The sequence below is a fragment of the Triticum aestivum genome, chromosome 7D, assembly GCF_018294505.1.
Source record: "Triticum aestivum cultivar Chinese Spring chromosome 7D, IWGSC CS RefSeq v2.1, whole genome shotgun sequence".
Classification (NCBI taxonomy): Eukaryota; Viridiplantae; Streptophyta; class Magnoliopsida; order Poales; family Poaceae; genus Triticum; species Triticum aestivum.
The window spans coordinates 352,171,214-352,185,175 of NC_057814.1; the positions used below are offsets into that span (position 1 = coordinate 352,171,214).

General features: G+C 48.4%; 1 protein-coding gene across 2 annotated transcripts in view; it reads right to left on the reverse strand.

The window, feature by feature from the left end:
- Positions 1 to 365: 365 nt before the first annotated feature.
- The window catches only part of LOC123165699 (helicase-like transcription factor CHR28), a 21,553-nt gene continuing 7,956 nt past the window's right edge, over positions 366 to 13,962 (reverse strand). For both annotated transcript variants that reach the window (XM_044583394.1, XM_044583392.1), the window contains 7 exons: positions 10,256 to 10,330; positions 9,190 to 10,174; positions 8,257 to 8,387; positions 5,085 to 5,303; positions 3,949 to 4,452; positions 3,655 to 3,864; positions 366 to 808 (listed from right to left, as the gene is read on the reverse strand). In XM_044583394.1, the coding sequence (XP_044439329.1) occupies positions 704 to 808; positions 3,655 to 3,864; positions 3,949 to 4,452; positions 5,085 to 5,303; positions 8,257 to 8,387; positions 9,190 to 10,174; positions 10,256 to 10,330 (2,229 nt within the window). In that variant the 3' untranslated portion in view covers positions 366 to 703. The remainder of the gene's footprint in view (positions 809 to 3,654; positions 3,865 to 3,948; positions 4,453 to 5,084; positions 5,304 to 8,256; positions 8,388 to 9,189; positions 10,175 to 10,255; positions 10,331 to 13,962) is intronic.

Below are 13,962 nucleotides of genomic sequence, written 5' to 3' on the forward strand. Positions count from 1 at the left end.
TGAAGAAAAGTGGACAGCAACTCGATCTGGTCAGGGCTCACGCTCATCCCGTGGGCAGGTTTCTCAGGCGGACGAGTACATTCACTGTGTTAGGCTGTTAGCCCTCCCATTGAGCTAACTTCACATCCAAGAATTATTGGGCCCCTGAAATTATTGGGAAAGCCCTCTGTCTGTTAATGCTTGAGGTTCCCTGTGTTAGAGCATCTCATCTCCAAGAGGTTCCAAAGAAAACCCCTCCCATTGAGCTAACTTCACATCCAAGAATTATTGGGCCCCTGAAACCTCTTGGAGATGCTCTAACACGAGTGGGATGGTCGTCCACCTGTCTGTTAATGCACGCGGGGTCATTGCAAAAAAGGAAAAAGTAAATGGCCACAGTACAACGAGTCAATGACACACTATACATATGGATCTCTCCTGTCATCACAGGGAACAGAGCGCACAAGAATTCTCCTACAGGCTGGGGTATGGCAGTTACACCAGACGGCCCCCTCAGGGTCTCAGGGACATAAGTACGTTACACTAGACATGCTAGCTAGCTGGCCCTCCGATGTCACATGTAGGATCGATCGGAACATGACAAAACTGGATCCTCGGCGGGGCAGGGAGAGACATAGGTAGATTGCAAGCAACGTACATGCTGCCACCACTTTCACGCTTTCCAAAGCTAGCAACGCAACAAGGGATCATCTCCTCCTCCCAATCATATCCTAAACAGATACCTCAGATCATCTACAGTGAGCCGAGTAGCGTGGGCACTGGATTTGTCTTCACCGAAAGCAGAGTTGACCATCGCTCTCTTTTCCTCCTGTTAACAAATGCAGGAATAATGTAAGACAGGCACCATGGAATTATAAGCAATGGTGACTCCATGACAAGGCAATTTCTACATCTGCTTCAAATATTTATGTAATCCTATTTCAAGTTTGCTTGTCCCCATTGTCAAAATAGTTTGTTATTGTAGTAAACCTAAGAAGAGCTGCCTGGCTGGCTTTCCGTGCACTTGGATTTATTGGCTGTCCAGCTTAATTTGTTAACCATCACTTCCGTAATGTGCCAAACCAGAAATGAATTTCGATCCCCTATCAGACAGTTCTCTCACAAGAAAGATTAGAAAACTAACCTTGTTATGACCGGTTTAGCTTATAACCGGAGGAGGCCCACCCGACAGTAGTTAGGGGCTTGGCCCACAAGTTATCTTAGGTTAATTCTTATGCAAGTTATCTAGGTTATAAATATAGGTTGTAAGACTCATTTTGGAATTAAGCAATAAGAATATTATTATCCCTATTGCCCGGCTCCCAGAGGAGCCGCAACCCTAGCCGCCTCTATACCTAGCCGCCGCCGCCTTCTCCCTCCGACGCGACGGCGCCCAGCCGCCGGCGCGCCCGATCATCGCCCTGTCCTGCTCCATCCTTTCCCTACAGCCTCCGGAGCAGGTCCGGTAGGACCCCTGGTTCTACCAATTTGGTATCCAGAGGCTTGGGTTTGATCATGTCTTCTTCAACGCCATCACCGCTGCTGCCCGTCGTCACCTCCGCGCCGATGACCACCGCCCCGATGACGTCCACCCCGATGACCACCGCCGGGGCCCCCACGCTGTCGGGCCCGATCACCGCCGCGGGCTCCTCACCACCGCCGGCCCCCATCACTTCCGCGCCGCCACCAGCCGCCGTCTTCACGCTGGAACAGATGACCAGCACACTGCAGCAGCTCGTGACGGCCGTCCAAAGGCTCCACATGAACCAGTACCACTAGTACATGGCAGGAGCGTACGGCCTCCCGCCAGCTGCGCCGATCGCCACCTACAGCCACCCTGCGCCGTGGCTGTTCCCGGGCGCACCCGCAGGCGGCGGGCCCCCGCTGTTGCCGTTCCAGACGGGGAACTCCAGCGGGCCACCACCAGCCGCCGCGGGCCTGTGGCATCTGCCGCCGCCACCATCGACGGCGCCCCTCTGGCACCTGCAGCCGTTGCCGTCCCCGGCAGCCGCTGCCCCCGTCCAGCCCCCGCTGCCGCCCCTGCCTAGCTCGGGGGCACCCTCGCCGACCGGCCTCCCGATCCATCAGGTCCGGTTCCCGCCCTCCCCGTCGCCACTTCCAGCGTGGGCGGCTGGGTCTTCGCCATCACCGGTCTACACCACGGCCCCCGAACAGCCGACTCCGTTCCCGCAGTTCGGTGGGCCATCCGGTTCCGCCGGTCCCTACCCGGAGTACTCCGACCAGGCGGCACCCGCCTCGCTGCTCCGCACCTCCAAGCCAGCTCGACACGGTGCTCAGACCCAGACACCGCCGCGGTTCGCCAAGATCGATTTCGCCACCTATGACGGCACGGAGGACCCCCTCAAGTGGCTCAACCAGTGCGACCAGTTCTTTTGCGGGCAGCGCACCCTCGCATCGGAGCGTACATGGCTCGCCTTGTACCACCTCCGCGGCGCGGCATAGACCTGGTATTACACCCTCGAGCAGGACGAGGGCGCCATGCCCCCTTGGGAGCGCTTTCGCGAACTCTGCCTCCTTCGCTTTGGGCCTCCGGTGCGCGGGAGCCGACTGGCGGAGCTCGGCCGCCTTCCCTTCACCTCCACGGTGCAGGACTTCGCCGACCGTTTCCAGGCCCTGGCGTGCCATGCGTCGGGCGTGACGACGCAGCAGCGGGCCGACCTCTTCGTCGGTGGACTTCCGGATCACATCCGCATGGACGTGGAGCTTAAGGGACCCCAGGATCTCCAGACGGCCATGTACTACGCCCGCGCGTTCGAGCGCCGCGCGGTGGCCATCCAGCAGGAATCACCGTCCCGGCCGCTGGGTCGCTACCCTTGCCGGATTCCGCGCAGGGTCGGCCTGCGCAGGCTTCCATGGCACCCCTTGCCGCGACCGCGGCGCGCCCGTTCCGCCGACTCACCTCAGCCGAGCTACTCGAGCGTCGCCGCCAAGGGTTGTGCTTCAACTGCGACGAGCCCTACACGCCCGGCCACGCCTGCCCGCGACTCTTCTACCTGGAGGTTGCAGACTACATTCCGGAGGACGCCGTCGCCGCCGACCTGGCCGCCCCAGCTGTCGAGAAGGTGTTTGATGCTGGTTGATCATCTCGAGGATTTCAGCAAGCGCTTCCCCACCTTACAGCTCGAGGACGAGCTGTTTGTGCAGGCGGGGAGAAGTGTTATGACCGGTTTAGCTTATAACCGGAGGAGGCCCACCGGGCAAGCCCACAAGTTATCTTAGGTTAATTCTTATGCAAGTTATCTTAGGTTAATTCTTATGCAAGTTATCTAGGTTATAAATATAGGCTGTAAGACTCCTTTTGGAATTAAGCAATAAGAATATTATTATCACTATTGCCCGGCTCCCAGAGGAGCCGGAACCCTAGCCGCCTCCGCCTTCTCCCTCCGACGCGACGGCGCCCAGCCGCCGGCGCGCGCCCGATCATCGCCCTGTCCCGCTCCATCCTTTCCCTACAACCTCCGGAGCAGATCCGGTAGGACCCCTGGTTCTACCAAACCTACCATGAGACGATCACTGACATGGTAAAAGGGTATCAGTGATATTCATGTAGTGCATAATTCTCATCCCCCAAATTAACAAATAACAAGCACATGTTCCTTATGTGGATTAGAAGTGCTCATGGACTCACATCACAAGTGTAAGACGGATAATTACCTGCAGAGATAAAATACGATCTTCCACCGTATCTGTAATGGTTAGACGAGAGACAGTGACAGGACGAGTCTGACCAATTCTGTGTGCTCTATCAATTGCCTGGTCCTCAGCATAAGGATTCCACCAAAGATCAAGGAGTATTACATGGCAAGCAGCAACCATGTTCAGACCAAGATTACCCGCTTTCAATGACATAATCATAACTCTAACCTGAAAAAAGAAGACATCCAGCAGCATAATGTCAGATGATTGTCCAGAAGTAGCAAAAGAGACGAGTTGGGTGAGGGGGATGACCTCTGGGTCGATGTTAAAATCCTTCACGGCTTTATCTCTTGAATTGAGGGACATTGTTCCGTCTAGTCTCCTGTACTGTATAAGATTGCTGTTCAGTGAAAACTCCAGCAAATCCAGCATGCCAGTCCACTGCGAGAAGACAATGGCTTTCACAGGGGATACTCGGTTTGGATTTGATTCAATGGTATCACTGTCTGTAAGGGCATGCATGTTAATGATAGAATTCAGTATATCGACGGTTGCTTGTATCTTCGAGGAGATGTAACTGCTTTGACTGATAGAAGATAGCTCATCGTCTGCTGATGAACTCGCTATCGCATGAGTACTGGTCTTGCCGGAGATACAAATCTTTAATGTCCCTGATGAAAATACTGATTCAGTACTTAACGTGTTTCTGCAATTAGGGACGGGGCACATGTTTTCATCAGTTGTTATCCGCTCGTATATACACTGATAGCAGAAAATATGACCACACATCGCCACAACAGCATCCTCAGGTGTGTCCTGCAAAAAACACAAGTTACATTATTATTGCAGCCACTACAATAAGATCAAAACGACAAGTATTCCTTAGAAATATGAATTAGACCAGTTATTACATTGTTGCACACACTGTGCATAAGAAAAGATCGTGGCAAAATGGATGCAACCTTACCCAGGTGTCAAGCTGGGCTCAGAATTTTAGCCCTGGATACGACTACCATGACGAGCAGGGCCCAATTAGGTTTTGCATTATATCCCATAAAATATGTAGGTTTTAACCAGTTCATGTATTCAGGTACCATTTTCGTTGTGTGGCTCCATGCTATGAGGTCTTATGCCAAGAGAGTGAACAAGAGAGGGAGGCATATCTTAGTGCAAACCATGGTCGAGTCAAACCATGATAACTTCCCAGATAGGCCCCCATCAATGAAGTTTGGATGGACTAGATTCATAGGGGCATGGATCACATAGATGATAACTTTCTAAAGTAATCCCTCAAATGTTGGGGCAATTGTTTGTCAGGGTTAAATATCGAACGATGCTAACACATAAATCTCATATAAAGATGGCACACATGAGAGTTTGCACGATTGCACTCAAAAGAAAAGAGAAAACAGATGAACTTCAAAATAGTGAGGAAAGATCTCACTTACACGGCATACAGCACAAAGCGCTGACACTTCCAGCCTTGCAAGCAAATCTATTACCCTTTCCTTGGAAAGTTGTTTTGCCATCTCTATAGAACCATCGCCTTTAAATACTGACTGATGCCCCTTCACAAGAAGAGGATGATCACAAGCCTGCCTAAGGCGCAACAACAATAAAAGGATATTGGCATAGTTTTGTTTGACTGTTCCGGCAGCAGCATATTCCTGAAATGGATAGACAGCATGTCAGGAGTCATAAATTTCACTTCCAACATTTCTAGTTTCCATAAGGGATGCCAATGTTAAGCTTCTGTTGATCTAAAGAATCTCCACGCCTCAGAAACTACTGTCCACTTACCTCCCTAGATGTAAAATAATGGTATAAGAATACCAATAAAGAATTCCACAAACAAAATTTCAAAGGAAAGCGGTAGGAAAACAAGCTGGGAGGAAAATCTGATTAATTAGAACTAGACATGTTCGCTGTCGAACCCACCCGCATCAAACTGCAGTTTGGGTCACGGGTGATGTCAGGTTTAAACCACTGAACCTGTTTCCATCACAATTCCAACTCAAAAGAAACCATAGCTGAGTTCCAGCCAAGCTTATTTCCCTCGACGGAGATGCGCCGACAGATAGTGTGGCGTTGGAAAGGGTGCTATGAAGGAAGTTGGCTGAAGAGAGCACAACAAGAGAGGGAGAGGTAGGGGAGGGCGGCAACCAGGGATGGGGAGAAAAATTGAGACAGGGGGGCACGGAGTACCCCTTTGTATTGTGATGGCAGAAAACCCCTTATAGAACATGGAAAATACAAAGGGGTACATGGCTAAATATATATAACTCTTAACACACACACACACACACACCCTCAAACCCCTGGTGGATCAACAACACTGAGTCCGGAGTGATAGAAGCCGTGTTGTGCTCTAGTCTAGGCCTTCATAAAGAAATCCACCAACTGTAACCCGGAAGGCACATGCTAAAGAGCATTAACCTGATCATGCACACCAGCACGCACAAAAGAAGCATCAACCCCAATATGCTTGGTGAGCTCATGCTTCACAGGGTGACATGCAATACTAATAGCACTTGTACTGACAATAGCAGAGTAGGTGTAGTGACAGAACACCAAACTCCTGAAGTAACCACCGTAACCAAGTCACCTCTACCGTCAAAAGAGCCATAGCTCGAAACTCAGCCTTTGCACTCGAACAGAAACTGCAGTTTGTTTCTTCGTCTTCCAAGCAATGAGAGAACCACCTAGAAAAATACAGCAAAAAGTGAACGGCGATCCGAGGGATGACTAGCCCACATAGCATCCGAATAGACCTGAAGCTGTAATGAACTGGAGAGTGGAAAGCACAGACGGTGAGAGATGGAGCCACGAAGATATCGGAGAACACGAAGAAGGTTGACTATATTGAACTAGAGTGGGAGCAGAGACAAACTGACTCAAAATATAGACAGGATAGGAGGCTAGGAGGTGTCCGGACGAGTGACAGCTGGATAGACAAGGCTCCCAACAAGACGACGATATTGTGTTGGATCACATAAAGGGGTGACTGAAACTAGTGATCAGACATGGTCTCCAGGTTGTGAGGAGACGGCCGGGTCGTGAGATCGCTAGTTGGTGACCTTTTCTATTGGCTAGTTGAGCGATAAGTGGATCAGGCAGTTGTGAGCTTGACCATGTGTCATGCTTGTGCTATTTAAAGCTTTGTAATCGGTTCAGCTAAGTGGCATGAGAAATAGAGAAGAGAAGAAAACGCTCTGGCTAAGAGGCGTCAGCTGAGCACCAAAAAATTCCTCTCTGTGTGTGTTCTTCTGTCCAACAATTGGCCCCAAAGCCTCGTGTGTCGAGGTCCAATCCTTCATCGTCGTCGAGTTGCGTCACGACCAAAGGAGAAGGACATGCTGCCCGGTAAGTCGTGCCACCGGCGGCAAGGAGGTGATTGTCATGGCATGGAGGCCATTGCCATAAGGAGTTCATCATCCACATCGGAGTCGTCGACACGGTGTGTGGCCAGCAACGAAGATGCGGCGAAGGCGTAGGAGGTGCGCCTCTCATTGAAGCCAACGGCAATGACAATCGGTGTGACTAGATGTCAATTGCGGTCGTCGATGCGCTGCACCAACGGGATCGACGACAAAAGGACAAAAGGCTTCACGAGAGGAATAAATAATAAGACTAGGGAGGTGATTGTTTGAACTAATCTTGTTATTAGTGTTAAGTGTATAGGATTAGATAATGTTTAATTTGTAGTCGTAACACTAGAAGCTGCGGCTGTGTGCATATGTTGGGATGTGGCCATGTGTACGCATGCAAAGCTAGTAGTGTTAATTAGTTGCATGCGTTGTTAGTTAGTAGAAGTGGTGCACGTGTGCTTGCATGGATAAGGCTAGTTGTTAGATAGGCTCAAGTGTGAAACTAGTGATCAGACGTTGTCTCCAGGTTGTGAGGAGATGGCTGAGTTGTGAGATCGCTAGTTGGTGGCCTTTTCTATCGGCTAGTTGAGCAATTAGTGGATCAGGCAGTTGTTAGATTGACCATGTGTCATGTGTGCGCTATTTAAAGCTTTGTAATCGGTTCAGCTAAGTGGCAAGAGAAATAGAGAAGAGAAGAAAACGCTCTGGCTCAGAAGCGTCAGCCGAGCACCAAAAATTCATGCGTCGTAAGAAAATACTGCCAAATCTTTCGGCGTGTGTTCTTCTTCTGTCCACCACCCATGTGCTAATTTCCTTCACAAAGCCAGCAATCACCACAGAGGCAAAATGCTCAAACCCCCGCTATCCGTATCAACATGTCCCCGTCCCCATATCGGTGCTTCATAATTGAAGAATAGGAGCAAGTGAAGCAGCTAACCCATTAAAAGATGCAAACTATCGAAACCACACTGCCAAAACCATGTACTTGCGGGCTGGGCTGGGCTGGGCTCTCATCCCAAACCACCTAACACTGCATGCACACACCCTACATTAAGAAATGAGCCAATGATTGCAAGCAACTCTAAATAGGACTCTAGATCACGACAACGATCTTCTACCTACATATGACACTTGAAAGTGGAGACAAGGCACATGCCACCAGTTTAGCGATCAAATAGTACAAAATTATAATATAACAAGGCCATCAACAAAGTATGGGGAAAGGTAAGATAAACATGAAGTTTTAACCAACCTTGAACTGTTGCCGAGAACGTTCTTCCAGTGTCAAATAAAAAGCTCGCTCCTCCTTTGTGAAATCCACCTTTTGCAACTTAATTGTCTTTGGAGGTAAGTTTATGATCGGTTCTCCATTTATCGTAGTTTCTACATATAAAAAACAGCAATATGAGATCAGCAGAGGTAGCAAATGGAAAAGAGTCATGTCAATATGTGTTTATAGATCTCCCAACAAAATTATACAATGTGAAACCCTATGGAAGTTCTTTCTATGAAAAGAAAAGAGAAAGGAGGTGCGGGATACTGAACACAAGTGGCTAGCAATATTAACACAGGTGCCCTAGCGTTTTCAAACAAGAAATCAAATAATCTACTATCTTCTCTGACATGTAACTCAAAGTACTGAACACAAGTGGCTAGGAATATTAATACAGGTGCCCTGGCGTTCTCAAACACGAAATCAATAACCTACTATCTTCTCTGACATGTAACTCAAAGCTTCTGTTCTTCCAACTGTTCGCACGGTAATACCTATAACTACGTCATGGAACAAGAGAATGCCTACCCCCAAAAAATGGTGTAATCACATGCAGATTTAAACTTGGATATAATTCATCAAGTTTCCATAACTAATAGAAAGTACTAAGCGGCATGGTTGGAATTGTATTGGTTTGCAATGAAATATCCAAAGATCATATATACGTGAGTACTCAGGCTCCACCATGCCGTATGTATTCCCTCCCTTGGTACATGGATATTGGAACTATCACTATTAAAAAAACAGCCGGTTAATCAGTTAACTGGCCGATTATTCCTTCCTCAGAGGGTCACCGAGTAGCTGATTAACATCAGCCAATTTGTCTATTAATCCTCCACTCGCCAGACAACCATGCAGTTACCAGTTAACGATTTCTTAGATAGGTGCAGTAAATACACATTTTTCTCTCACCTTTTGTGCGACGCAGGAGAACTATCCTCAACACAGTTTGTAGTTTCTTATACCCATGGACTGCATTTCTAGCAATTGGGTGCTTTATCATTGTACAAAATGAGCTATATGTAGAATATGGATCATATTTCAAGAAACGGAAATAGCTGTACAGCTCATCGATTGAATTTTGTATAGGTGTTCCTGATAAGCACCATCTCCTTTTTGCTCTTAGTCCACAACAGCCTTTAGCCACTTGAGTTCGGAAATTTTTTATCGTCTGAGCTTCATCAAGAACCACCCGAAACCACCGTACCCGGGCAACTGGACCACTGTCAAGGTCAATATCTGAATCCTTAAGTTTCTTCTTCCTTTTCTTAGATTTGCTTGGTGGTTTTCTTTTATTACCAACAGAAGATTCTTCCCCATTCTTTTGATCTTGGTCATCATCAGCATTCTGTTTAGGCACTTCATTCGCCACAATTGTGTATGTCGTGACAACGACATCATATTTTGCCAGCTCACTTGGATCTTTGGTCCTTGCACCACCATGGTAGACTAAAACAGATAACCTAGCACTTTGACTAACCTTGTCATTCAATTCATTAGCCCACTGCTTAAGAACACTAGCAGGGCATACTACTAAAGTACCTGCAGCTGGCCTCGTCATGGATCGCATGGTCGATGATGCAGATGATGTGCCTGTTTTAGTCTTCTTGCATTCAACTTTGCTTTCAACAATTCTATTTGGAACAATATCCATATGACTACTAGATGGTTTAACATCACTAGTACTAGCTGCTGTTGATAAACTAGCGTCTAAATCCTTCTTGGGTTCATCGTTCATAGACTGTTTCGCCTTATCAACAACAGTCACTGCCTCATCGTCTTCATCAAGGTTTAGCGCTTCAGATTTCAAAGGATCTGAATCAGCACACATGAACTTAGACTGCTGACTCTTCTGTTTTAGTATAAGGGCAATTGTAGACACAGTCTTCCCAAGACCCTGTAACAATAAACTACTTATCATTAAGAAGAATTTAACAAGAAGTGAGTAGTTTTTGAAAGGTTGGAAATCACAAATAACCTGATCATCTGCAAGAATTCCTCCTGCACAATGTGAACTATTCTCCTTCGAGACCATCCAAGCTAATGCCATTTTCTTTCAAGGAGAAAAAGTACGTAAGGAACATGATATTCAGAATACAAGAAACTAATAAATAATTGATATTCAGAACATGATACATATATACACAGAAATATGTTACTACACCCCATGGGTTATACCCTAAAAAGCACGGACACGGCAAAAACAGCCATATCGGCGTCCTAGTACGGGGGTGCACGGCAATACGCACGGATAGACGGGATACGCGTATTCGAACAAAAGAGGTGGGAGAGTGACAGGACAGTGTCAGATAGCAGATATGTACAGCTTGATCACGGATAGCACTGCCCATAAATCCAGCGCTGAGGTTTTGTGATCCAAAACAGAATCCAAATTTTATATTGGATCCAACAGTATGCAAAGACATGGTGGACAGAAAGATCCTGTTGAGCAAGAGAACTCACGGATCGCTATTCCCCTTGAGTGAGTATATATACTATCCATCTGATTGGTACTTGTAATAGCACTAGAACATCATCTCTTTCTTTTTGCAGCAATACAATAGAATGATGCATGTAATTCAGAGAATGGAGAATTTAGGTACGGTTATTGAGTTGTGCGGCAGAATAATTTGAAGATTCGACGGGGACTATACGAAAGAACATATGGTGCTCGTGATGGAGTAAAGAACCAGGTGTTGCATGGCATGCGGCCAGCCAGGGAACAACAGTACTTGTGGACATGCCTCTGGATCAAAGATGGCGTAGACATGAATTAGACCATCTCTAGTTTAGTTGTGGCGTGAGTTATATTTTCTATTCACGCCAAACTTCTATGGCACCATATAAACTTGTATTTCTTTTCATTATCCAGTTTGTTGTGCCCTCAAAATAATTTGATACTCCCTCTGTAAACTAATATAAGAGCGTTTAGATCACTACTTTAGTATTCTAAACACTCTTATATTAGTTTACGGAGGGAGTACTATTGAAGATAATAAATCCTTCTGTTATATTATTATTATATCAAAATCTTGACGTGTGATGCAAACTTTAACAGTTCAGATTGGTGGGTTCAGTGACTAGATTGTAGTACATAGCCTGAGTATGCTGTCCGTACTAAGGGCATGGCGTTTTGACTCTGGGGAGCATGTACTCCTGCGGTAAACAGTAAATTCAAACAAAATAGCAAATAAATTTAAAAAAATCTTTTGCATGTTCATGTTATGTCCAAAGCATGCTTGACAATTTTCATGCGAACTGGAACCATAGCGTTTTGTCAGTGAAAAAAACAAAGTTACGTGGTTGAGAAATGCCAAAATATGGGTGTTCAACTTTTTTTTTTGCACCGATCTAAATGCTTTAGCTTTCCACCTAAACATTTGCACATAACATTTGGACATCAATATGTACATGGCTGAAAAATTCGTACACATTTTACATTTACAAAAAAAGAATTGGCACACAGAAGCAAATGCTCCCCTGAGCCGAATTGGATATCTGGTATATATATAGTTTTATGGAAGAAGTATGTAATATGCAGAGTGTAGGATGTAGTATATAGCCTGTAGTATGCCTTGTGCAGTAAGGAGTATATGATATCATGAAAAGACAGTGTGACGGAGAAATGTAGTACACATAGGGCCTGTTCTGATCTCCTCCAGCTTCTAATTTCACCAGCTTCATAAATAATTTTGTCCCGAACGTTTGGGCTCCAAGAAGCTAACTTCTCAAAGCTGACCCAACTCGCAGTGCAAAAACGTGAAGCTCGGTCGGCCCAGCTCCACCGATCGAAGAATCAGAAGTTCGCCCAATTTACACGGAGTTGCCACCGCCAAAGGTAACGGTTCGCTGCCCCCCGCACGATAAAAAGAAACCAGCGATCCCCAACCAATCGGTACCCCTCTCCCTCCCTCATATCGGTGCACTGGGCCCAAACAAGGCTGCCTCCAGCTGGCCCAATCAGTGCCAAACGGGCCAGAGCCCTCCCAGCTGGGCTGCAGCTCCACGAGAAGCTGCCGATGCAGCCGAACGTTCCTGCGATCGCTAGTTAAGTTAGAAGCGAGGAGGAGAAGCTGGATATGTGGAGTTTTGAGAAGCCAGAGGAGATCCGAACAGGCCCATAGTTTGGAGTATGCCAGCCGCGTGACATAAGAAGTATACTATGTAAGATATGTGAGTATGTGGTATGTCGTGTCTAGGATGAATCATGTAGGAGGCAGTATGCCATTGAAGAATTCTGTAGTATGCTATATGTGGGGAAAGAGGAGTGTCGGAGTAATTGTCCACGGATACCCCGAAGACGGCGAGACAATAATTCAAGACATCGGGGCTAGCAAAGCCCCTCAGTCCGACTGCCCGGCTGCTCCTGCCGGCTCCCCGTCCGACTGCTCTGCCCGGCCGGCTGCCGACTGCAGCCTGACCCGACACCGACAAGACATCGACGTGACGTCCATACCGCGGACGAGACGGCTGTACCGCGACGACATCATCTACAGTGTATCTGTCCCTGGGCACTGTTTTATAAAGTGCACCAGGGACAAGGAGGCATGCACATCACGCCACACCATCATGGGCATGGTGCCCCATGCCCACTTGCCCCCCACGCCACTACCTAGCTTAGGTAGTAAGCTAGCTCACCTATATATATGCCACCCATCCATCCATCCACTGGAGGCTGACACACGCATGCATCCATGCCCACTCACGGTGGAGCTCTCTCATGCCCACTTGCTAGCTAGCTCATACACATATATGAGACATACAAAGCCAGATGCCTATGGCACTGAGCTCAGATACAGCTCCAGGAGCACTCTGTACTACAGATATACCACATATACTCAGACATGCAGGAGTAGGGGTGTTATCTCTCCGGAGAGCCCCGAACCTGGGTAAACTAGCGCGTGCTACTCGCATACCCGCTCCCGGGCCTATCAGCAGCAGTCTTACCCTCACACTAAGCCCTTGTGGCATCTGTCGACTCGCAAGCCCCCCGTGAGAATACCACGACAGTTGGCGCCCACCGTGGGGTGGTACTACTACTATGCTACCACGCTGCTGCTGGTTTCGCAGTCCGGGCGGGACCATCTTCGTCTTCACAACCGCGGCGTCACGCCGTCTCTCCGATAGCGGTCGGGGCCTCGACATCGACATGCCCCCAGAATGGCCGCGAGGGGCGACGCGTCTTCGCCGTCGGCCTCGCCTTCTTCCCCACCGCTGCGATGCCGGCCGTCCGTCCGCGCGCTGCGCGCGGGGCCTCGCTTCGGTCGGCCGTGTCCATCCACGCGCCGCTCGCGTCTGCTTTCCTCCGCGTTGCGCCTTGCTCCGGCCGAAACGCGCGTTCGCTCCTCCACATACCATCTTTGCAAGCTAGCTAGCCAGCAAGTCAAACATTGCCTATCCACAAGCCATACAATGGTTACACACTAGCCGGATAATCCCCGTATAGTAGCCAAACGATAGTCAGACAACAGACATACACATCCCAGATACATGTCGGACACTGCATATACATTTGTCAGACAATGGCCGGATAATGGCCAGACTCTGCTCGGCCCATGACTAGCCCCGACCACAGAGGCCCTCCTCGTCGCCACCTCGCCGCGTGCGCCTGGCCAGACGCGCTCGCGCTCCAGCGCCGGGTCCGGCTCCTCTCGCCCCGCGCCCGACCCCTTCTGCCCGCATCGC